At 30.2% G+C, this 24,816-nt stretch overlaps 3 protein-coding genes across 7 annotated transcripts in view; 1 reads left to right on the top strand and 2 right to left on the bottom strand.

Annotated features, from left to right (window-relative positions):
- The window catches only part of nebu (solute carrier family 2 member nebulosa), a 62,722-nt gene extending 55,756 nt beyond the window's left edge, over positions 1–6,966 (bottom strand). The window contains exon 1 of the mRNA XM_088259893.1: positions 6,833–6,966. Within this exon, the coding sequence (XP_088116019.1) occupies positions 6,833–6,865 (33 nt within the window). The 5' untranslated portion in view covers positions 6,866–6,966. The remainder of the gene's footprint in view (positions 1–6,832) is intronic.
- The window catches only part of brn (beta-1,3-galactosyltransferase brn), a 435,255-nt gene continuing 414,805 nt past the window's right edge, over positions 4,367–24,816 (top strand). The window contains exons 1-4 of one of the 3 annotated variants that reach the window (XR_015837515.1): positions 4,367–4,464; positions 10,087–11,010; positions 11,598–11,769; positions 12,551–18,808. Coding sequence is in view for 2 of the 3 variants with exons in the window: in XM_088259897.1 (XP_088116023.1) it covers positions 10,170–11,010; positions 11,598–11,769; positions 12,551–12,743 (1,206 nt within the window). In the remaining variant the exon portion in view is untranslated. Of the gene's footprint in view, positions 4,465–8,799; positions 9,287–10,086; positions 11,011–11,597; positions 11,770–12,550; positions 18,809–24,816 lie in introns of those variants that run through there. The other 2 variants (XM_088259897.1, XM_088259898.1) reach the window with 2 other exon arrangements.
- LOC148309577 (TBC1 domain family member 12-like) overlaps positions 20,779–24,816 on the bottom strand; it is a 75,379-nt gene continuing 71,341 nt past the window's right edge. The window contains exons 6-7 of one of the 3 annotated variants that reach the window (XR_015837513.1): positions 22,298–24,167; positions 20,779–22,209 (exon numbers count right to left, since the gene is read on the bottom strand). Coding sequence is in view for 1 of the 3 variants with exons in the window: in XM_088259887.1 (XP_088116013.1) it covers positions 23,953–24,167 (215 nt within the window). In the remaining 2 variants the exon portion in view is untranslated. Of the gene's footprint in view, positions 24,168–24,816 lie in introns of all 3 variants that reach the window. The other 2 variants (XR_015837514.1, XM_088259887.1) reach the window with 2 other exon arrangements.

Raw genomic sequence — 24,816 nt, 5'->3', positions numbered from 1 at the left:
CCACTCTTGCCGTATAAGAGGAACGAAATCTACTGAAAATATTTCCACGGACGTACAGGGTGGCGCAAAATTAATCAGCCAATTTTATTTTTGAATAACTTTTTTACCAAACAACAAAAAATAATTGTGAGTAATGTGAATCTTTCCCGCCTCCATAGTGTAATGGTCAACATGCTAGCCTACCGTTTTGGAGGTCCCGGGTTAGATTCCCAGGGGGGGTTAAATAAATATAAGTGTGTTTTTTACAATCTAGTATTTATTCGACATTACCCTGAACTGGTACCTGAAGCGGAGGGATGATCACCTTTCCTTCATGTGTTAACGATCAAGATAACACTGCGTTTATGTAATGCAGTGCCCTATGCACCATTGGGGTGCTGATAAGGGTTCGAAGAGAAAAATGGAAATCTTTATTTAGACCTTTACAATTTTTTATTTTCTTCGTGTGCCTTCTTAGGTCCCCCTAACGTTGGCGATTACTATGGCAAAGGCTTCGCGATCCTGCGCCGTCAGGAACAACTCTTCCACTTCTCTCATCCCGGTCCAGACGCGAATGTTGCGAAGCTACGATGTTCACTTTCTACCAGGTCTTCGATTCTTTTAACAATTTTCAATCATTTTTTTCTATTAAGTAGAAAAGATGATATCCGTCAAGTGGCTGCCACCAGTGTTGACACACATTTGTGCCCGTTTTATCAACATCTTTGTATACTGCAGCTGGTTTATTCACAAATGTCAAATATGATTGACTTACGACACCATTTGCAAAAATTATAACATTTTCAGATAGAGTGATTAGTTTTGCGCCACCCTGTACTATACTTAAAATATTCCGATGCAGTTTTGTGAATGAACGTTAAGCAATGTAAAATAGCTAATTAAGCGTTAATATTCCAACGCTCTATCATGTATGAAAATTGGATTCATTCAACTGGTGTAAATTAGATGTCAAATTAAAAATATATTAAAAAACAAAATACGACTGGAAACTTATAACCAATGCCAATGCATTGATGTTTTCAAGAAAAAATAAATAAACACGATTTTCCTATATGTGAGTAATGTGGTTGTCAATCAGGAATAGCACGGTGTATGTAACACAGTTTATAAAGATCACTCAAACCAGCCAATGACGGGTCTTAAGCCCTGTAAATGTCCAGATACTAAATTAAATTAAATTTGATTGATGCATTGCTCTCAAGAGTTAAAAAAATACGTATACTAATACAAATAATAAAAAATGTACATTAACGAAAAGTAATCTTTGCAGATTTTAATTAAACTATTAATCATATTTCAGAAGGTTATATAGTAAAGTTTTCACGATATTAATCTTCTTTTATATTATATTTTTAGTTTTCACTTCTTTCGCAGAAATTTGAAATTTTCAATAAAATAATATCTGAATAAATCCCGAATCCCAATTTGAGAAATAATTTTTCTAAAACTAAAAAAACTAGCCATCACGCCGCTTCCCCGCAGGGGTAGGCAGAGAGAATAGAGCGCCACACCACTCTGTCCTTGCAAACATTCTTCGCCTCTTCCACGTTCATGCATAAATAAAATAAAATAAAATTTTTCGTATAAATTAATTCCTATATTGTATTTAAGAAGTGTTTTTTTTCCGAATTAAAACGGGGACATGACAAAGTAGTCAAAACGATTTTTTTAAATATAACTGATCATGATTTGTGTTACATAATTAAAATATTTATTTTATATACTTTTATGAAATACCAATAAAACAAATAGCCTTGATTAAGTTATTTGCTAACGGATTTTTTGAGATAGAAAGTAAATACAAACCATATAATAATTTAAATTATCATTATACCACAATCGTATCCATTTATAATCGATACATTTTATTGATAAAATATTTTAAAGATATGTGTCATTATGAAATGATAGGCAGGTGTGAACAATTGTGAAATCTTTTATCTTCATCTTGATGTTGGTATATTTTATTTCAAAAAAATATCTTTTTCTGACGTTTTATCTTAAGAAATTGATTACGATTTTTATTGAACACTTCTGTTTTACACCACAGTAAAACCCTAATATAACGGACATCTATTTAACGTACTTTGGTTATAAAGGACAAAAAATCCAGGTAAATTTAAAAAAAATAAAATGTCACGTTAATATTAAGCATGCTTAAATTCAAGTGTCGTAAACAATTTTTAGTTGCCATGATAATCACGTCATATCGCTCACTCCTATCAACAACGCCATAAATAAATAAAAAAACTTGATTTTTAAAGATATCGTTTTTTTTAAGTTTAAAAATGTTATGAAATTAACGGAAATAGGTATTTTTAATTAATTTTTTTAAGTATACTAAATATTTTTCAAATGGAGAAAAAACCTTCAGGTTTTACCTTAAAAGATATGTTGCGCAGAAAATAGTGAAACATATCTTAATTAATTAATAAGTGGCTTGATATTTATTTTTAATACATTGTATTATATTTTTAACTTTAAAAACGTTCTCCTGATAAATCAAGTTTTTTGATTTATGACGTTCTTGAAAGGAGTGAGTGAAATATAAATATATATATATATATATATATATATATATATATATATATATATATATATATATATATATATGTATATATATATATATATATATATATATATATATATATATATATATATATATATATATATACATATATATATATATATATATATATATATATGTATATATATATATATATATATATATATATATATATATATATAAATATATATATATATATATATATATATATATATATATACATATATATATATATATAAATATATTTATATATATATATATATATATATATATATATATATATATATATATATATATATATATATATATATATATATATATATATATATATATATATATATATATATATATATATATATATATATATATATATATATATATATATATATATATATACATATATATATATATATATATATATATATATATATATATATATATATATATATATATATATATATATATATATATATATATATATATATATATATATATATATATATATATATATATTATTGTTATTTTTAACCAGATTTTACCGAAAACTGGGTGATTTATTATTATTACTATAATTTTTTAATGATATAAAATAAGCCATATTTTGATATTTTAGCACTAGTAAATTAACCCTCCATGTTGGGATATTTTCTAATGACAGAGAACGAAGGTTTCATAATTTAAAATAATAAAAAGTATTAAATAATAAACTTAAAGCAACGGAAAAATACAAAACAAATACAAGAATCAGAACTTTTTATCGTTCAATTTCTTACTTAAAAATCAATATAAATTATAAGTTTCCCGAATTAGAGTTTTATTTTGTTTTCACTTAAAATTCTAATTTCTTTTACAAGTTCTATATTCTCTCCGATATATTTTTATTTTTAAAAGTATTTCTTGTTTTGTATTTATTATTTTATTTGTACTATTCTTCTTCATATTTACTTTTCGTATTGCTTCATCGGTAATATTATTTTTGTAAACAAGATATGCATGAGTTTGTATTGCACCCATCAGCTGTATTAAACACTTATATTACTTTTATTGTGGCAGATATAGATGACTCTTATCAATATTTTATAGTTTTGTTATATGACTAATACCGACAGTATAATCTTACTGATTAAAAACAGAAGCGGACTCTACTGTAATTTTTAATATTATTTTAATTTAATTCCAAAGCATAAATATTATATAGAGTAAAATGAAAGCATAAAAATAAAAATGATTAAAAGAAATAACAGTTCATTGATTTCCCTATCTGCGTGGTGGGTACTTTTCACGTAATACCATTCTAAAAAATATATAAGCAGGTTTTCTTCCTGGTCAGTGTAGTGAATAATGGAAAACCAAGCAGTTCTTCGCACAGAATTGAATAAAACCATTATTTTGATTGCAATGCAATGCGTCCAAAAACTTCTGTCATCAAGAAAGAAAAACAGAAGGTATAGGAGGATTTGGGCTTCCAATTTTAAATTTATAAATGACATGTGTGTTGAGCATATTTGATTTGGCATGCTTAAAACGAGCATGCTTATTTTAAGCAAATGAACAAAAGAGGCTCTAGCCTCCATACATTTGCTTGAAATAAGAATAGTTCTCTAGAACATGCTCATTTTAAGCATCCTTATAATAATGCTCAATTAGTAGCATGTGTATGTACCTTTAGACATATATGCGAGTAGCGGAAAAGCTAAAAACAATATGTACTTTGAAATACGAAAACGAGTTTTTTTTCGCTGGATTTCTTGGATCCGCTCCTGAGAACGCTAGTTCGATATGACAAATCTTCTTTTTATTAATAGTAGGTGCAATACTTTATGAACACGGTTCTGTCGCAGTTTTTGAGTGAATTTTTAAAAATCGACAAATTGTAAAATTAACACGTATTTCAGAAGGTAAGTGCCTAATATTTTTACCTGAAAAGACTTAAAAGAATTTCTCAGCAACTTGAATAATCAAACTACATAAACTTGTATGAGTAGTTATGAGATTATTTTTATAATAACGATGGCATTTACATAAAATACCTGGCAGCAGGTAAAGTAGATAATTTATCTAGTCTAAGAGGCATTGACACATTAGCGATTACATTAATAAACAAGATATTCGCACACTGGCTATTAAAGTATTAAGGAGTTTAATACAGCAAATATATCAAAGAGCTAGCTACAAATACGAGTGTTCATGGATTGTCTATGTTCCCACTGATAAAAAAACAATAAATTAATAAATAAATAAAATAAGTAACAGATCCTACCCCCTCTTCATCCTTCAACGTCCCAAGGACATAACTCTAAAATTTAGACTTACCTTCATTTACATACGGTGTTTGAAACATGTAAAACAATAGATTTTAAGAAGAAGTGGTATTTACCAAGTAAAACTTAAATTTAAAATAATATATCTACGCCTGATTGATCTGACATTGATAGTGTGTTTCTTCTTCGTGATTTTAGCGGAAAAACTTCTCTCGCACTCAAATATACTAACATTCCTGATTATAGTGTATAGTGCAGTGTCAGCCTCCGAAGTGTAATGGTCAGCACGCTCGGCTACCGTTCTGTAGATCCCGGGTCGATACCAGGGAGGGTCAAATAAATAAATGTGATTTTTTTCACTCTAATATTTATTCAATATTACCCTGGACACCAGTTCAGGCACCAGCCTGAAGCGGAGGGCTGATCACATTTCCTTCATGTATTCGATCAAGATAACACTGCGTTTATATGATGCAGTGCCCTATGCACCATTGGGGTGCAGATAAGGGTTTGAAGTGAAGAAGATAATGCGAAAACCCTCAGAAGTTTGCTTAAAAAATATTTTTTTAATTTAAACAGTTTTTCTTTTCAAATCTACAGTAATGTTCATTTATAATCAAATAGAAAATTACCGTTTAAATTCTAATGAATCACTTGTCGTGAAGTATTAATCGGCCATTTAAAATTAATGAAGATTGTTAAATAGCCGATTTCAGCAATTAGCAAACGATGTAAAGGTTATATTTTCGTTAATTTTCCGTAATTTCTAATCGGAATATAACATAAAGAATTAGTTCATGGATTTTTCCTATTGATCTAGATAAAACGAATGTTGGTTTGTTTACATTGGAAAATGCCACTTGAGGTAAAAATTTAATTTTTCTTTTTTTTTATATCATACTTATAATATATCATACATTTGTTGTGTTAAACATACAGAAGAATAAACTAGAATTCGATTATCAGGACTAATTGGAGACGAAGGTAGTCCGGATAAGGAATAATTGAAAAAAATCGTAATTAACATAAAAATACCATTAATTATTTTTATCAATCTACATATAATAGATTAAATAGCTACAATATAAAATAATTTTTAACCATATATTTCTTTTGAAAAAAATCTTATTTTTTCAATGCAAAAACGGTGTTTTTATGAAAAAATCAATAACATTAAATTTTACCTAGGTTGAGAGAAACTAGATATTGAAAAGAAGTTTATAGTTACTAAAACAAATATCACAAATATTTGTTGATAAAAAAGTTAAAATAATGATATTCATTAAACAAAAAACATATAAGTCTGCCTTTTTAACCAATATTTAAAAAAAAAGTAATAAATTCAAATTTCATATTTTCCTACTGAAATACATTGGAAAGTTTTGAAACTATAAAAAACTAATGTCCTTTCGCGAGTCTGGATTTACAGAAATAGATTTTTAGTACACTATGTAACGTATGGCTAGATCAATCAAAACTTTTAGGAAAAATAAGCGTATAAAAATGTATTTAAGACGCTGTTTTTACTCATTGTAGCAATATATATGATTAAAATATATGATTTCAAACGATTTAATGCAAAAAACGTTTTTATTTCGTTTCAATATGTTACCGCCCTAAGCTGAAACAAAACGCAAAAACGACTTCAATTATGATTAAAATAATTATTGCATTGCTCTTATGCATAAATATTAAGAAAAATAAAAATATATGCACATATTTAATATTAATTTTAAATGAAATAAAAAGGAAAACAAAGAAATTTGCTTCTATTAAGGATTATATCGTGATAGTTATTAAATAAAATTATGATAAATATTTTGCATCATTTTACTTATTGGAAATTAAATCGATTGACGATTCGATAATTAATTGTAACACATTCTATCTGGTCGTAGGTCAAGGTCATTTAAATGCGTAGCATGAAAATGTTTGTCTAGTTAAAATACGAGTACATGTCTTCGTATTTTGTATTTACATGGTTGAAATACATATTATTTCCTACCTGCCCATGGAGCAAGCTCGTGGTTTCTGTCATCTTCGCGGTTTTTGATCACCAAATTAAGAAGTACTTGCACAATGACACCTGTGTGGTGGTGAAATTCGGCGGATGAATGAAACGACGGAAATGTCCCGGGTTTGTAGGATGAAAGGCGCATGCGTAAATTTTGGGGATGAAAGACAGAATATGTGGGTAGGTTGGCGATATTTCTGCCTTATCTATTTTTGCATTCAACCGTTATATATTTTTAGTTTGGTTAAAGAACTTTACTGACTTTAATATAACGACGCGAAGTGAGGTAATGAACGACATCATAATTGAGATTTTTATGCTCGAAAAGGTTAAACATTTCTTTGAAAATTCAGGAACTTTGGGGACAGAGCTATGGCGTACATTAGCGATTTATGTGTTACATAAGCTAAAATGAGTACTGGTAGGCAGCCCCGAGTACCCAAGGCAATACTACTACTCTTATTTTCCCAACCTCCAGCACGTCACCCAAGTATAAGTAGGTATACTACGGAGGCACAGGTTCATAGAGAGTATTTTTGCTTAGAATTTTCACTCATGAATTACATGAAATTATAGTAACTTTAAACGTAAAGAGTAAATCCACTCACGAGTAGGCATAGGCTATGAAACTTATAAAGTTGAATCCTGAATAGGGACATGATAAGCGGTGTACATAAGCCATAGCTAGATTTCAGAGTCACTTGGACGTTAGGTAATTTTAAAAAAAGGCACAGGTTCAAAAATATTTGATATTAAGTAGGTATCTCATATTTTTTTACTTTAATTTCAAAAACTCATCCTAGTACGTATATTCTTGTCACAATTTTTGGCGTTGTTTTGTATTTATCTAAGTAGTATGCCATCGGACATGTGCGAGAATCGAACCTTATCTGGTACATGCTAACCATTCGGCACAGGTAAAAATGTATATGACATAAAATACAGAATAAAACCATAATTTATTTCTACATTATCCACAACTAATGATGCATGATGTATCATGTATAGTATAATAGCTAGCCCGTTTGGCTATCGTACTCGAGGTATCGGGTTCGATTCCCTGGGGGCCAAACTAAATTTAATACATATATTAATCCAATGTTTACTTAATATTACCCTGGTCTAGTATTTGAAGCGCCCCAGACTAGATCACCTTGCCATCATTAACTTATGATTAATTTAATCTTTTTTGTCCGTCTCATGCAGTACCTTATGGATCACTGGTTACGGATAAAGGTCACTAGAATTTGAATTGATGTAGCCAAAAATCTGTTTCACAATAATACTATAATAAGAATATGCTTATTCTGGTGAAAGTATGCAAATTATTGGAAAAACACAATAAAATATTAGAAACATGATGTTGTTGCATACAATAACAGCATTCCAGATAAATATAAGGTATTAATATCCGATAAAATGAATACCCATAAAAAAGTAATAATGATAATGTGTCGAGATAATGATTCAGTGTCTTTTTTATATATGGTATAAAAGATCAAAACAGTTTTATCTAATCGGATAATATAGGCATTATAATTGAAATCACATTTAATTTAAAAAAATAGAATTCTAAACAACAAAAAAATAAAATAGTACAATTCTTATTATTATTATTTTTAGGTAGATACCAATAAGAAATCGATTTTTTTAACAAGTCAATGAACAAAGATAAACACAATATCCTAATTTTTCAAACTGCATTTATTTAACCATCGCGACAGTCAAATGATCACCTGAGTCGAAATTTTTAATGGCAAAGCTTACAGGAGTTCAACCCTATTTTTACCTTAAAGAAACTTAAATTGAAATATACCGGCTTTAACTAACAATTTTTTTTAACAATCAGAAGAGTGTAAATTAAAAAAAAAACTGACAGCTAGGTAAGAACTTTTCTTTTTCATGATCATGTTGGATGATTTCGAACGCTTCCTTTGCATGTAGTTTTTCTATGAATTGAATTGACAATTTTGGCGCAATGGCGGTTGCAACAGGCGTCGAACGTCAGATTTTGCGGTAAATAGATTATTTTTAGAAATAAAACATTTGTTTAGCGTTTTATTGAAAAACACTTCCATTCAAATGTAATAAATTAGTTGACAGTTTCAACAGTGAATTACATTCACGCACATTCGAAGTGCTCTTTTTCGTCACGTTATATTGAATTGTTTTTCTGAGGTCTAAGTTTTTAATGATTGATTAGTCATTAATTAGATTCGTTTTTGTCACCGATTAAATTAAGATAGAGCGTGAGTGTACGTATTAATAATATCGTGAAATGATATTCGCTTATTGAAGTGTGATCTATTGGAAGGAAATGTTCACGTGATCTTTGATTCGGAGTATCATTTTTGTGGTTTATATTTTTCGCAATACTTAGTTTATAAATTTGAATACATCGAAACTTAATAGTAATTTAGTTATTGTAATGTCCCAGTAATAAAGGTATTATTCTATATAAACTAGTTCTGTTCTTATGAATGTCCTGCTACCGACGTGTTATATAAATAAGCACCAACTGAAATAATTTCAAATTTAAAAAAAGAATGGGACAAATAAAAATCATTGTTCCTTTGTTTTTCTTTCATTTCATTTCGTTTTATAGAAAATAAATTGGAAAAAAATGGAAAAACAAAATCTCTGTATAGCTTTGTTTTGTTTCTGTTAATTATTACTTTGTTAACTAAAAACAATTGTGTAGTGAAAAGTGCAGCAAATCATATAGAATGGTTTCCTAATACTTTTGTTTTATCTGTAATTCCTTTAATAATATAATAATATTTATTGTGTATTATGAATTTTCTAAACAAGAACTTTTTGTAAATAAAATATCATTAAAATTATGCAACCATTACAAACCTACAAGTTTTATTTTCTACACTTAAAACAATTGTTGGTACTGTTAATAACTTCAAAAAAATAATTATTATTATTGTTTTAATTTGAAAAAAAATAATTAAAAAGTATAGATTTGAAATAGTAGTATGTTGAAGAAATTAGGTAAATACCTTTTAATATTAGAATGCTAATGAAATAAGAATCAAACTTTTTAATTTTTTAAAAATGTTTTTCAAATCTAATTTTATAGATATGTATGTAATCTTCCATATATATCTTTACCGTAAATAAGTAGTTGATGTTAAAAGTAATATCTATAAAAATACCATGTTGTATTGTACTCATTAAATGGGGACTCATCAGACTTTTTGTAACTTTTTTTTTCTCATAAAATCTCTCTGTTGCAGATGATGTGAGGAGTTTAAAAACCAAAATACTAATTACTATGTGAATCTCAGTAAATGAGATATTTAATATTACCCCAGGTGCCATGACTGTTTCCACAATGTCAAGAAAGAGAGTCAAGAACATATTTTCAATAATAATTCTACTAGGAATAGTGAAGATATTCGGCCTTCACACATATTTGTTTGAAAGTAATATCGATGATGAATTTGACTATCCGCTGTCTGAGAATATTTACCCGCTGGTAGAACAAATGAGAAACAATGACAAGCCGAGTGTCGATCCGATCAATGTGTACAATTTCACGTTCATTTCCTCCTGTGAAAATAAGTGCAAATCTGACTCTGATATACGATTAGTGATCATTATCAAGTCGGCGATGAGGAACTTCAATCAAAGAATCGCCATAAGAAACACTTGGGGATTCGAAAACAGGTTTTCCGATGTCACTATCAAAAGAATTTTTGTGTTGGGAGTGTCTGATGAATCCGAAAAATCTCTTCAAGAATCGGTAGAAGAAGAGTCCAATAAGTATAACGATATAGTCCAAGCTAACTTTTACGATACTTACTTCAACAACACGATAAAAACCATGATGGGGTTCACTTGGGCTATGAAGCATTGCCCGACGGCTAAGTTTTACTTGTTTTCTGATGACGATATGTATGTTTCCATGAAAAACGTTTTACGATTCATCAGAAATCCATCCCATTATCCGGAGTATGTTGAGGAAGCTCTCGCTGCGAAAAGGAAAGCGAGTCCTAATAAAAGTCAGCCGAAGGTCCCACCGAAAGTGATTGGTAAAAATTGGCCGGAAAGTAAGACTTTTTTGGTGTCTCCGCAAAAGAACCATGCCAATAATATTAGAAGAAAGCGACAGGCGCACTTTGATTTTGAGCTACCGGATGATGCCATTCTTTATGCAGGTAAATTATGGAATATTATCTATGTAGTATGGTTGCCATTCAAGCGAAAATTTAAAACTATATAGTTTTTCCATTTAGTTCAATTCAATTTCCAATTAGGTCTTAAGCACTCCGCTGCTGATTGTTATGCCTTAAAAAGAACATGGATTGTAAGCTAGTGATTTTTGCCTGAACATGGATAATATCTATAATAGATGTGTCTTTTCTAAAAAAAATACCTAAAATTAATCATAATAAATTTGGATGATCAAGGGCACTTCACTGTGATTAGGGAAAATAAGGTTTACCGTAGTTAAGAAAAAGAAAATTATGGAACGGATTTAGCAACAAACATTTTTATTATATTTCTTATGATTATCTTACTCGCACTGTTTCTAACTGATAATGGGAAGATCATTATTCGTCTTGTTTGGCTCCATAGTAAAATGAATAGCCCATGAGGTCCTGGGTTTGATTCTCATTAGGGCAATGGGGAGGGGAAACAGTGGAAGTAGTTTAATTTTGCTAAAAATATTGAAAAATTTGTAAGGCAAAAGACAATTTTATGTGTGATTTAAATAATCTAAATGGTTTTGTGTGAATTCCAGGGTATGTGTTCAGGTCGTCTCCCCATCGTCATATCACGAGCAAGTGGTACATTTCACTAGAGGAGTATCGCTGGAACCAGTGGCCCCCGTACGTGTCTGCGGGGGCTTACATACTGTCTCAGGAGGCCCTCATCTCAATGTATTACGCTAGTCACTTCGTTAAACATTTTCGGTAAGTAAGATGGCATTGATAAGATACATTGCATAAGAAAAAGACACATAGGCTCTTTGTTCCCTTTCTTTTTTATTTACCTTTAAAATGGACGGGCTGGTAGTGACTGATAGTAGTCTTTGATTGGCAGATTTCCACGTACTATATAGGCATGCCAACTGTTACTGATGATCCAATTTTTAGGGAATAATCCCAGATCCAAAGTGTTTTACTACAGTCAACTGCCTACTAGACTTTTTTTAGATGGGAGTGTATTTATTATTTACCTTGCTTATTATGTACAAGGTTTATAGATCATTAAGTGGATTATCGTTTTTTCTAACTAAAAAAAAGTTTTATTTTAATCTATGTTGGGAACAGGAGAGATAATCTAGTGTGAGCTAATCAGGAACTTCTCTCATTTGCGCATTTGCTCATTGCTAGGAGGAAACCACGTAAAATTCCTCTGGAGAAGCCGGACTGTCGAGTAGTCAACAGACCTTCCGTTCCACTAGAAGAGGGTTCGGCATTTTGTGTCCTGGCTTGGTTTATGGTACCAATGTCCTTAACTATTTTTACCATGTATGATACCACCTCTCGCAAGAGTTCCTTATGAACTATCACGGATTAGATGTCGGATAGTTCCTTACCCAGGCTTCCAGCTGTTGTCTTTGAAAGCTTCCACGGTCCTTTGAGTCGGATAAAATGCGTTTCTTCAAAATTATTTTCTTAAAATTGATACATATGATGTTCTGCTGGGAATGAGACGATATCAAGTTGAAAATATTTTTTGTTGTTGCAGGTTTGACGATATATATTTAGGAATAATCGCTAAAAAAATGGCGATTGAGCCATTTCACTGCAAAGAAGTCTATTTCTACAAGAAAGATTATAATGTCCACAATTATCGCTACGTCGTGGCTTCTCACGGCTATGGCAACCCCGAAGAGTTGGTTAGCGTATGGAATGAACAGAAATCGTCTGGAAATGCATAGACCCTCTAGTCCATTAATATTAAAGACATCTTGAGACTGTCACTCCCCATTGAAGAAAAATAAGATTTCCGAATTCAGGAAGGCCATTCTGTGAACTCTGCCATATTGGAAGACATTCAATCTTTCTCCGTGAAGATTTTGAAACTTTATGATATTAGTTTATTGCACACTGTGAAGTAATATTATCCGTCCTTTGTTTAAGAAATTAGTGAAACTATTTTATGTAGTTTAGATAGTATACCATATACTAATTTTGAGCGCACCAATAATAGATAACTGTACAAATAGAAAAATCTGTGTTTCGATATTATTTTCTTCAAAAGAAATATGTTTTTATTATTTTCCAACCAAACTACTTTTTAGATAAACTAAAAATAACATTATTTTTTGTAAAAAAATATTTATATCAAGCTATTCGAATCATGATATATCATGATATACTTACTCACAATGAAAGTATATATTTTTTTCATTGTATCAAAGGTGTATTAGTTTTGTTATATTTCATATTATTTTTTGACCATTCTGCATTGGGATGGACATGATGTTCTCAATATTTGTGAAGGAATAATTCTTCTTTCGTTTATTTTGGTAAAAATTATTATGTATTGCTCATACCATCATAAAAGACATCACAAGTATTATTTTATATCCATATAGGTCTAAGAAGCAATAACAATGGCATGTTATAAGCTTGTAACAGTCCATACACAAGCGATGTGTCTGTCTAGTACTTTACAAGTCATGTTGCCCTTTGACTATTCTCAGTAAGCTGATCCAAACATAATTCATAATACAAACTTGTAAATTTAACCCCAATCTGAATATTGTTTATTTTGGTGTTTATCGTATGGACTAATAAAGCATTTTTGGTTGGCAAATTTTACTTGAACATTAGCAATATTATCGATAAGTGTAGATGTATGTACTTGCATATTTGTGTATTTAGACATTTATTTAGTATTTCACAAAAGCGATAAATATAATTAAAAAAATATTAAGTATTTTTCACGGGAAGGGAGATTGTGTACCGAGGAATGCATTCACATTTATTTATTTTTTTAAATATTTTTTATTTGTTAGTTATTTAAAAATAAATATATTTCTAATCTCTATACATAGTTGATTTGAGTTGGGCAACTCTCGACACGTTCACGATTTTGATTACCATAGCAATAAAAATCATGTCTCTCATTTAAAAATGACAGCTAGCCGTTAGCCAAACAACTTTCTGTAGAGATTGTATATAAGTAACCTAATCAGTGTTAATCTTGAGCAATAATTGATAGGAAAATATATTATTTTCCTTCATAAATTGTCTTAATCAAAGTATCCTGCTATGTATGTGAATTATCAAAAGAGAAAAACTCAAAAGTTATGTATGTACCAGGGGTGTTAGTTGAAGTTTGCCGGTTTTTTCAATAAAGAAAACGCTTAATTCTCAAGGGAATCTCAATTTTTTTTTATTCAAAGTATTGACAATCGGATTCTATATATTTTGCCCATCTTTGAGGCAAATCATGGATACCATTCCAAAAAAAATATTTCTCTTTCGAGGCAAACCATTCGACGAGCAAATTTTCGACTTTTTCAAAATTGGCAAAGCGCTGCTCTGCGAGTGAGTGTCCCATCGATGCGAAAAGGTGATAGTCGGATGGGGCAAGGTCTGGAGAGTACGGCGGGTGCAATAATATTTCCCAATTCAATGCTTTGAGAGTGTTCTTCACCACTTTATCTCTATGAGACGGTGCGTTGGTTGCGACAATTTTCGATTTGTCTCTCATTCATTTAGTGTGGTACCCATTTTCCATACTTTTGGATCTTTCCCATGGCTTTTAAACGTTGTCAAATTGCTCCTCTGGTCACATTAAGTGTTTGGGCCAATTGTTGTTGCGATTGGGTTGGGTCTTCATCCAATAACGCCTGCAATTCCTCGTCTTTGAACTTTTTCGTTGCACCAGGATGCTCATTGTCTGTTAAATCGAAATCTTCACTTTTAAATTGACGAAACCATGTCTCACATGTTCTAATCACTGGAGCATGTTTACCATAAGTTTCTACCAGCAACCAATGAGCTTCAACTGCTTTTTTCTTTTGATGAAATAAGAAAAGCAACGAACGCCGCAAATGCGATTTACTTGGAACGAAACTCGACATATCCACTTAGGTAAACAACTATGACACTGTTATTTTGGCAGAATGTAACTTGTGTATTTTTGAAGGTTAGTGTCCATAGAAAAATATGACAAAGATGCCAAATCATAGAAATGTATACATATCTCTAGCGACATCTATGAGTAAAACCGACAAACTTCAACTAACACCCTTATGTTTATGGGAAACTTCTATATGAGAAAGAAAAAACTGTTCCAAATATCTTGAATACTATAAGAATGATATAAAACCTCTGTTTTATTAAAACAGTGTTATAATTGAGGAATACATCATATATTTTTTCCCTAAAAGTTATTTTTCCTTGTTTATACTGTTATGATTTTCATTGTGTTGTCCCTCTTAGAAGAAAAATAACAATGCCGTTGTGCACGGTTTACATAGCAACTCTAATCCAAATTACAAGAGTTGCCAGACTGATAACTGTAGCACGGCATTGTATTATCTGGGAGACACTGCGCCAATATTTACTTGACTGAACTTCCATTGAATAATAGTATGTCAAATTCATGATAATAGTGATTTTTATTTACTTCAAAATAGTTATTAAACTTAATTTGTTTGATTTAAGAATTTATAATTATATTTGAGATTTTGGAATAAAAATGGCATTTTATGAGTGAAACATTTTTAAATGTCTCCGCTTGGTGTTCTAATATAGAGTAGTCAAATATAAAGACTAGTCTGATGAGAACAGAATTTTGGAAATAAGATATTAATATTTTAAAAAAACATGCACTCTTCTACATATATTGTAATGTTTTGTATGAATTATTTTCATATTAGGAGACATCTAGGTGTACAATAAAAACCCAAATATATTTGGGTTGATAGTTAATTGTCCTACCTTATTTTAAAATGTTTTTTGTTATTATTTTGTATAATAAGTGTGCACATTGGAGATTTTTTAATTACTTCTCTGAGTGATCTGATCTAGTGTGATATGTAACACCATGAGGAAAATACAATGGATTTTCATAAATATAATTTTATAATTATAAATTTTTAACCACATTTTAGGTATTTTATTTTTACGTAACAAAATTTTCTAATTTTTTATTTGTCTCAAGTTTCATGTTTTTCATAGATTCGTATGAAACTTGCTAAATAAATTCCATCTCCTACTTTCACTTTTTTTAAATAAGGTATCCTTAAATTTCAAAATCAATATGTATTTATTTTATAACAGTCTGCACAGTTTTTCGTTTTGCAATAAACAGGTCTTCGAACTTATAAATTGACAATAAATAATTGTACTTTTCTAACTTATATTTTGTTATAAATATATACCCAATGAATATTATTAATCAATATATTATTTATGTATTTTTATTATAAATATAATATCTTTTATAAATATAGCAGACTTTCAATTTACTGAATAATCAATTTTCACTTCAGGTATTGAAAACATAAACAAAATATTCAATAATTGATTTCACAGTAACTTTGTTGTAATATTTATCCATTTTAACAGACCTGCATCTTCCAGCAATGAAAGTCGACTGCTTCAAGCTGTCAATTTGGGTGCTCTGCAGTTTTGGTAGAAAAATCTCATTCCGCATTTCAACTGAGGCTGTGGATAAGAATCTTTGGAATAACATTTTTTTTCTTCTGAAACTGCGGATTGCTCAAATGAGGCATCTTAATGCAGAAGATTGCAACTGCTTTAGCCTAGTAGTCTGTTTTCACACTTCAAATTTACCTTAAATGTCCCAAGGGTAGATCACTCTTATTTGAGTTGTATTTCGCATATCGCTCATTTGGTGCCAAAATGACATAATTACACTTTTTTCAAACTAGTTAAATATGTCAAAATGTGCGGAAAGACTATTTACATCGGGAAAAACATGGACAGAATTTATTTTGCAGTGAAACGCTGCGAGATGGCGCGAGTGTCATTACAGAATTGAGTAAAATGGCGCCATTTCTGTTGCTACTACGTCTAAATGGTATCTCCTATAATATTTCTAAAAGTGTAATTACGCCATTGTTGAGCGATATGATGTTTTAAAATAATGTAACATGCATCAAAATTACTATACATATATGTATTATGATAATCAGTGATATTTACTTTAAGTTGACTTGATATTTTTTAATTTATTCACATTACTGTGTGTATGTATATATATATGAATATATACATGTATAATGCAAAGATATCTACATGAAATATAATGCATGGATGTACAGTATCTACTCAATGAATTAGGGCCACGCAGAATTTCGCGCAATTTCTCAATTCAAACAGGAATAACTCAGAGAAAACCTTGAATAAAACAACATTGAATTTTATTTACACATAAACACTTTATTATGCTTAAATTATGCATATATTTTCATATAAATATACTTAGTATTTAGTATTTCCACCTTTGGCAGAAATAACTGCCTCAATTCTTTTTGGCATACTTAAAATGCACTGTTTTATCATGTTTTTTATTTCTTCGTCATCTGACCAAATTTTTTGAATATTTTTTTTTAGACAGTCTACTGTCGGATTTGGAAATGAGTATACCTTATTTTTTAACATGCTCCATACGTTTTCTATAGGATTAAGGTCCGGAGAATTTCCAGGCCAGGGGAGCAAAGGCAGATTTTTGTTAGACAAAAATTTTATTATTGATTTAGCCCGGTGGCAAGGTGCCCCATCCTGCATGAAGGTGTATGGACCTTCTGTTGGGTCGAGTGTATGGTAGAAGGGCAATAAAATTCGTTCGAGGACCTGCTTATAGGAATTTTGGTTCATTGTTCCTTCCACGAAAAACAACGGTCCAGGTAAATTGTTAATAATACATGACCATATCATTGTTGCAGGGGGGTGTTTGATAACTTTTACCACACAGGCCTCATTGTAACGTTCCATTGGTGTTCTCCTGACGAATCGACGGCTCTCTGTCACGGCTTCTAACCGGCACTCATCACTAAAGATGACCTGAAAAATAATGAAAATTTAAGTTTAATTCAAATATATAAGTTTATTTACTAAAATGATATGTTGAAAATTCAATTTAAATAAATACCTTTTTCCAATCATCTACCGAGTAATTTCGATGTAGCCTGGCCCATTTTAATCGATCCGCTTTCATTCGTGGTGTCAATTTTGTTACTTTTACAGGGCGCCTGCATTTCAGATTTACTTCGTAAAAACGTCGCCTCAGTGTTGATACCGATATATTTATACCCTCTTCTTCCAATTTTATTTTTAATGTTTTTGCTGATGCACTACGGTTTTCTAAGGCACTTTGAACGATTTTTCGATCAGTCCTCGGTATTGTTTTTCTAATCCTATGACAGTTCTTTCGCCGATTGCTGGTGGCGGGTGACTGATTTTTTATTGATTTTGAAATTCTGTCCACTGTTTGACGAGAAACATTTTCTTTTTTTGAAATTTCTCTATCAGATAGTATTCCTGATTTTAGTAGCACTATAACACTAGACTTTTTTTCCTCAGAAATGTCTTCACTTTTTCCCATTTTGTCCTTTTAAAAAAAAACACTTGTGTTTACAAAAAAAAATTATACTTTATAAACCAAAATTGAAAATTAAGTTTTTTTCACAAGACACGATAACTATATAACCTCTCTAAACAAAACAAAAACCAGAACTCAAGAAACTTCACTAATAAATGAGATAGGACTATTTTTTGAACTTTCAACTATCTGTCTACCTGTGCTAATTAGGGACCTTTCTCAGAAAAAGGGTTTGAAATTTTGTAAAGGCTTAAATAATCCAGGTATATTTTACATATTATTGAAGGTAATATACATGATATTAGATGTCAATAGAAAACTTAAAGTATTTATGTAAAATAAATATTATAATTTAAAAGATTTCTGAGTATTCAAAAAAATAATGGGTGGCCCTAATTCATTGAGTAGATACTGTATGTTCATTCCATTTCTTTAAAAAAAAAACAGGTTTTTAAAAAATGATTCATATGAACTTGGATTTCTAGTGATTTACAATATACATAACATTATATCCGGGACTATCCGATTTGGTTTCTAGTTGATCTTATTTTAGTAAATCAAGAGTCTGATACTACTTCTGCTATGTACCTTTGCACAGTTTAATCACATATATTTAAAAAAATATATAATTTTTTTAGTGATATTAGGTAATTTGAAATTGCATTTTACTACAGTTGTTTTGTGATTGGTGCTTTAAGTTGTTAAAAAATATTACTCTCAAAGACAAAATGATAAATAAATTTGTAGAACGAATATATTTTGTGGTTATTGATATTTTTAGCTTAAACTTGAAAATGAATGTAACTCAATATAGCCGCCGCACACTGGCGGAATCACGAATCGTTGGAATAAACCCTTTTTGAAAAAATAATATTAGGTCGCAAATAATTCCTGGAATCGATTGTTGAATATACCTGGCATACAGCTTAGTAGTCTAAAGTCAGGGTACAAGTCAACTTTTATCCCTGTTTCAGTCAAAACTTGTCTGTCACAGGTGAAACTTGTGCCGTCTGCGATTTCAATACGAAAAGTCACCTTGTGTTTATTGCAAATTCTTTATAGTGCTTCCAAATTTTCTTATTATTTTAATTGTTCACTAAAATAATTCATTCCAACAATTCATGATTCGGCTCCAGTGCAAATAGTAGCGGTAAATGCAACAGGATTGAAGTATTGCAATTCTGAATTTAGGCTACCAGCGACCATCACTTATGATAACGAAAGCAAAGCTGCAGTATTTTAGTGATGCAATTTCAGTTTTTTTCATTTTCTAGCCATTGGGCTGTTATAACCTTTCTATTGCTAAATGGTAATAATAGCTTTTTGTTTTTAAATGGTACAAATAAAAATTATAAACAAGAAAGAAAATGTGTGTACTTTTATTGAAAATTTGAATGTTAACATTTTTTAATTCCTATTTTAATTTTATTTTTGGTGTGTTGAATATAAACATAAATTTACATATGTATTAGATTTCATATTATCCACATAGGGAGCGGAAATGGTTAAGTAGAATACGTATATGTACATCTTCTCTTCTAACCCATTTCCGCACCCAATGGTGCATAGGGCACTGCCTCATATTGATACAGTTTTACCTTGATTGTTACTTACACGAGGGTACTCATGCGCTTCAGGGAGCTAAGTCCAGGGTAATATTAAATAATTATTAGAATGTAAAACAAAATTTTTGTTTTCACTCGCCCCTCTTGAGAATCGAAACCAGGACCTCCAGCACGGTAGCTAAACACGCTAAGCAATACGTCACGGAGGCGGACGTGTATATAGTATTCACTTTAAACCCTTATCCACACCCCAATAATGCATAGGGCACTGCGTCATATAAACAGTGTTATCTTGATTGTTGGAAAGGTGATCAGCTCTTTGCTTCAGGTACCAGTCCAGGGTAATATTGATTAAATATTAGAGCGAAAAAATAACTTTGATTTATTTGAGACCCCTGCCCCCCGAGAATCGAACCCGGGACTTATAGAACGGTAGCCGAGCGTGCTGACCATTACATTACGGAGGCGGACGATGTAGTATACTTAAGTTTATTTAAATGCGTTTTATATATTATACTTACTTTGATTTAATTTAGCAATAACTTTCCAATTACCTTACCTCAAACATTAAACCCTTAACCTTAAATATATCATCTATAGGTTAATTAGGTAGAAGAATAATTCTCTACCACAACAAAGCAAGCTGTCACACATCAGATCAACCAAGTGAATTTTTAAGCATCCAAAACATTAATTTATTCGCCCAAAAAACTTGAGAACGTAAACAATTTCTCCATTTTGATTCAATGTTTTACACAAATGACCTGAATAGAATTGGGTGTAAATAAAATGTTTATCCAGAGCAAAACTAAAACAGCAGAGTGAATATGAACAGATTTATTGAGGATATAAACATCAATTATTAGGTAGAATTAAAATGCCATATATATTTTACATACATATTTACACATAATAAACATAAAAGAAATAATATCAAATACGTGTAATATCAAGGATACTTTTTGTAACACAATAACAATTATTAATATCAACATCAAATATATTGCTTAATTTGTTACATACAATTTTTTAAAATCAGAAACATAATTGGAGTATAAAAAAGAGCTACTATAGATTCATGAATATGATGGTTTTATGATGATTATATACTTAATTTATTTGGTGGATATGCTCAGTTTTTGATAAGGTGGGAGTTTGAAATCTATGAGCATGTATATTTTTTAAACACTGGCGGTAGCGAGTTTGGACAATTTTCACCAATTATTAAAAAAATCATATTTTTACAAGTTTCAGAAGATTCAAAAGACAGTGATGATAGGGAAATGTATATTGAATATATTTATAAATGCGTGACTGTAAAAATATTTTGTAAAACATTGTACCTTTGAGTAAAATTATTACAATTCTAGTAAAATAAATCCATTTATAGTAATTGTGATGAAAAATATTGCAATTGGAAAAATATTTATTTCAATAAAATTATTGAGTTATCTTGCCACCAACATGAAAAAAATGGTCTAAATCCTGTCCATAGATAATTGCAAGTACAGTATCTACTCAATGAATTAGGGCCACGCAGAATTTCGCGCAATTTCTCAATTCAAACAGGAATAACTCAGAGAAAACCTTGAATAAAACAACATTGAATTTTATTTACACAAGAACACTTTATTACGCTTAAATTATGCATATATTTTCATATAAATATAGTTAGTATTTATTATTTCCACCTTTGGCAGAAATAACTGCCTCAATTCTTTTTGGCATACTTAAAATGCACTGTTTTATCGTGTTTTTTATTTCTTCGTCTTCTGACCTAATTTTTTGAATTTTTTTTTTTAGACAGTCTACTGTCGGATTTGGGAATGAGTATACCTTATTTTTTAACATGCTCCATACGTTTTCTATAGGATTAAGGTCCGGAGAATTTCCAGGCCAGGGGAGCAAAGGCAGATTTTTGTTAGACAAAATTTTTATTATTGATTTAGCCCGGTGGCAAGGTGCCCCATCCTGCATGAAGGTGTATGGACCTTCTGTTGGGTCGAGTGTATGGTAGAAGGGCAATAAAATTCGTTCGAGGACCTGCTTATAGGAATTTTGGTTCATTGTTCCTTCCACGAAAAACAACGGCCCAGGTAAATTGTTAATAATACATGACCATATCATTGTTGCAGGGGGGTGTTTGATAACTTTAACCACACAGGCCTCATTGTAACGTTCCATTGGTGTTCTCCTGACGAATCGACGGCTCTCTGTCACGGCTTCTAACCGGCACTCATCACTAAAGATGACCTGAAAAATAATGAAAATTTAAGTTTAATTCAAATATATAAGTTTATTGACTAAAATGATATGTTGAAAATTCAATTTAAATAAATACCTTTTTCCAATCATCTACCGAGTAATTTCGATGTAGCCTGGCCCATTTTAATCGATCCGCTTTCATTCGTGGTGTCAATTTTGGTACTTTTACAGGGCGCCTGCATTTCAGATTTACTTCGTAAAGACGTCGCCTCAGTGTTGATACCGATATATTTATACCCTCTTCTTCCAATTTTATTTTTAATGTTTTTGCTGATGCACTTCGGTTTTCTAAGGCACTTTGAACGATTTTTTGATCAGTCCTCGGTGTTGTTTTTCTAATCTTACGACAGTTCTTTCGCTGATTGCTGGTGGCGGGTGACTGATTTTTTATTGATTTTGAAATTTTGTCCACTGTTTGACGAGAAACGTTTTCTTTTTTTGAAATTTCTCTATTAGATAGTATTCCTAATTTCAGTAGCACTATAACACTAGACTTTTTTTCCTCAGAAATGTCTTTACTTTTTCCCATTTTGTCCTTTTCAAAAAAAACACTTGTGTTTACAAAAAAAAATTATACTTTATGAACTAAAATTAAAAATTAAGTTTTTTTCACAAGACACGATAACTATATAACCTCTCTGAACAAAACAACAATCAGAACTCAAGAAACTTCACTAATAAATGAGATAGGGCTTTTTTTTGAACTTTCAACTATCTGTCTACCTGTGCTAATTAGGGACCTTTCTCAGAAAAAGGGTTTAAAATTTTGTAAACGCTTAAATAATCCAGGTATATTTTACATATTATTGAAGGTAATATACATGATATTAGATGTCAATAAAAAACTTAAAGTATTTATGTAAAATAAATGTAATAATCCAAAAGATTTCAGAGTATTCAAAAAAATAATGGGTGGCCCTAATTCATTGAGTAGATACTGTACATATGCATGTATGTAGTAATGAATATTTTACATGTAATAGGAATATGGCAGGAAAATGCATATTGTTTAAAAAAAGCTCTAAAAAACAAATATTGCCAAATTTCAAATAATTAATTAAATAAATATTCTTCGATAAAATTAAATTTCAGATCTCAAATTGTCAGATAATTTTTTATTTATCACAGTCAAAGATTTTAGATAAAGTTCTTATATGTTTATTTCGTTACCTACAGCAATTTGATTAAAACGACTGGGTAAAATACGGTCAAAGTTCTGTCACAAACATATTGATTATTTTATTAAATAAAATCATTTATTAATAATATTACGAGCGAGGAGAGCGCAAAATATTACGAGCGCAAAAATGTAAATCAATCGAAAACATACATGACTGGTCACAAAAATTCTAAAAACAAAATCTACATAAAAAAATTATATTCATTTTCTAAACATAATAAATTATTTGATATTGATGATATGTAGGTACATATACTATTGAAAAAATAACACTTTTAAGATTTATTTATTTATGACCACTATTATTGACCATTATCATTTCGATTTTGATATAGATTTCATAAATGGTCATAAAATAAATTGAATTAAATTGAGTATTATTTTTTATAACATATTATTTGTATTTTGTATCACAATTATCAATACCATACATAAAAAAAAAATGATTAAAGTTGGTGCAGTAACACAATTAACGAGTGATTTTTTACACAAAATATGGCGGGTTAAGAATATTTACAGGGTCTTATATTAGACTATGAAATGGCAAGCTACTATCTGTCGGAGTCATCGTCTAGAATGGAGCTGCCTTCTTCCTTGAACTTGTCTACCAGTTGCTGGAAGGTAAGCTTGTCCGCTGTCATGTTGATACAACTGATGCTCTTGAACAGGGCATCTCCGGACATATCTTCGGGCAGTTTAGTGAGAAATTGCGATGCCGTTATGAAGTCCATATGAAGTAATTCTTCTTGGTATAGATGCAGAACTCCTGGAAACAATTGAATAGCAGATATTTAAATAAAATTACATAATACTCATTTTTAATGTTTTGTTTTGACATTTCTCGGTGGAACTTTTCCAGTGACCGGGTTTTGTCGTTACCGATATCATCAGCCTGGTGTGAGACTAGGTAAAAATTTTAATAAAAATAAATACACAAGGCAAACCACAATTTTGTATAATTTTTCTGAGAGTGAATTTAAACAAAAAAATTGAATGAATTTAAGTAGTGCATTATAAGAATAATTACATTTAAAATATTGTAAGAACGGCTTTTAATGGTCAGTGATGATGTCAATAACAATAAAACCCGGTCACTAGTTAAATAAAATAAAAGTGGAAAAATCTATAAAGCTGTTATTTTTATGCAATACAGGCGGAACTCAACTTTCGCACACAATTGGTTCCTGAAAATGTGTGTGAAAGTTAAATGTTAGAAAGTAGAAGGATGTAAAAGAAAAAAAAACAAACAAAATTTATACTTCCATACAATCCATACAAAAATTACTAAAAAACTAACTACACATTGAATTATTTTTTTATTTTTATAAACATGTCAAGATTCAGTTGTATTTTAGTAATTAAGTAAGAGTTCTGTAACATGAAGCAATATTATGGAATGCCCTATGCACTTGTGT

This window comes from Brachycentrus maculatus, unplaced genomic scaffold, assembly GCF_059751285.1.
Source record: "Brachycentrus maculatus isolate JH-2025_06_01 unplaced genomic scaffold, ASM5975128v1 h1tg000121l, whole genome shotgun sequence".
Classification (NCBI taxonomy): Eukaryota; Metazoa; Arthropoda; class Insecta; order Trichoptera; family Brachycentridae; genus Brachycentrus; species Brachycentrus maculatus.
This window is presented reverse-complemented; position numbering and strand designations above follow the sequence as displayed.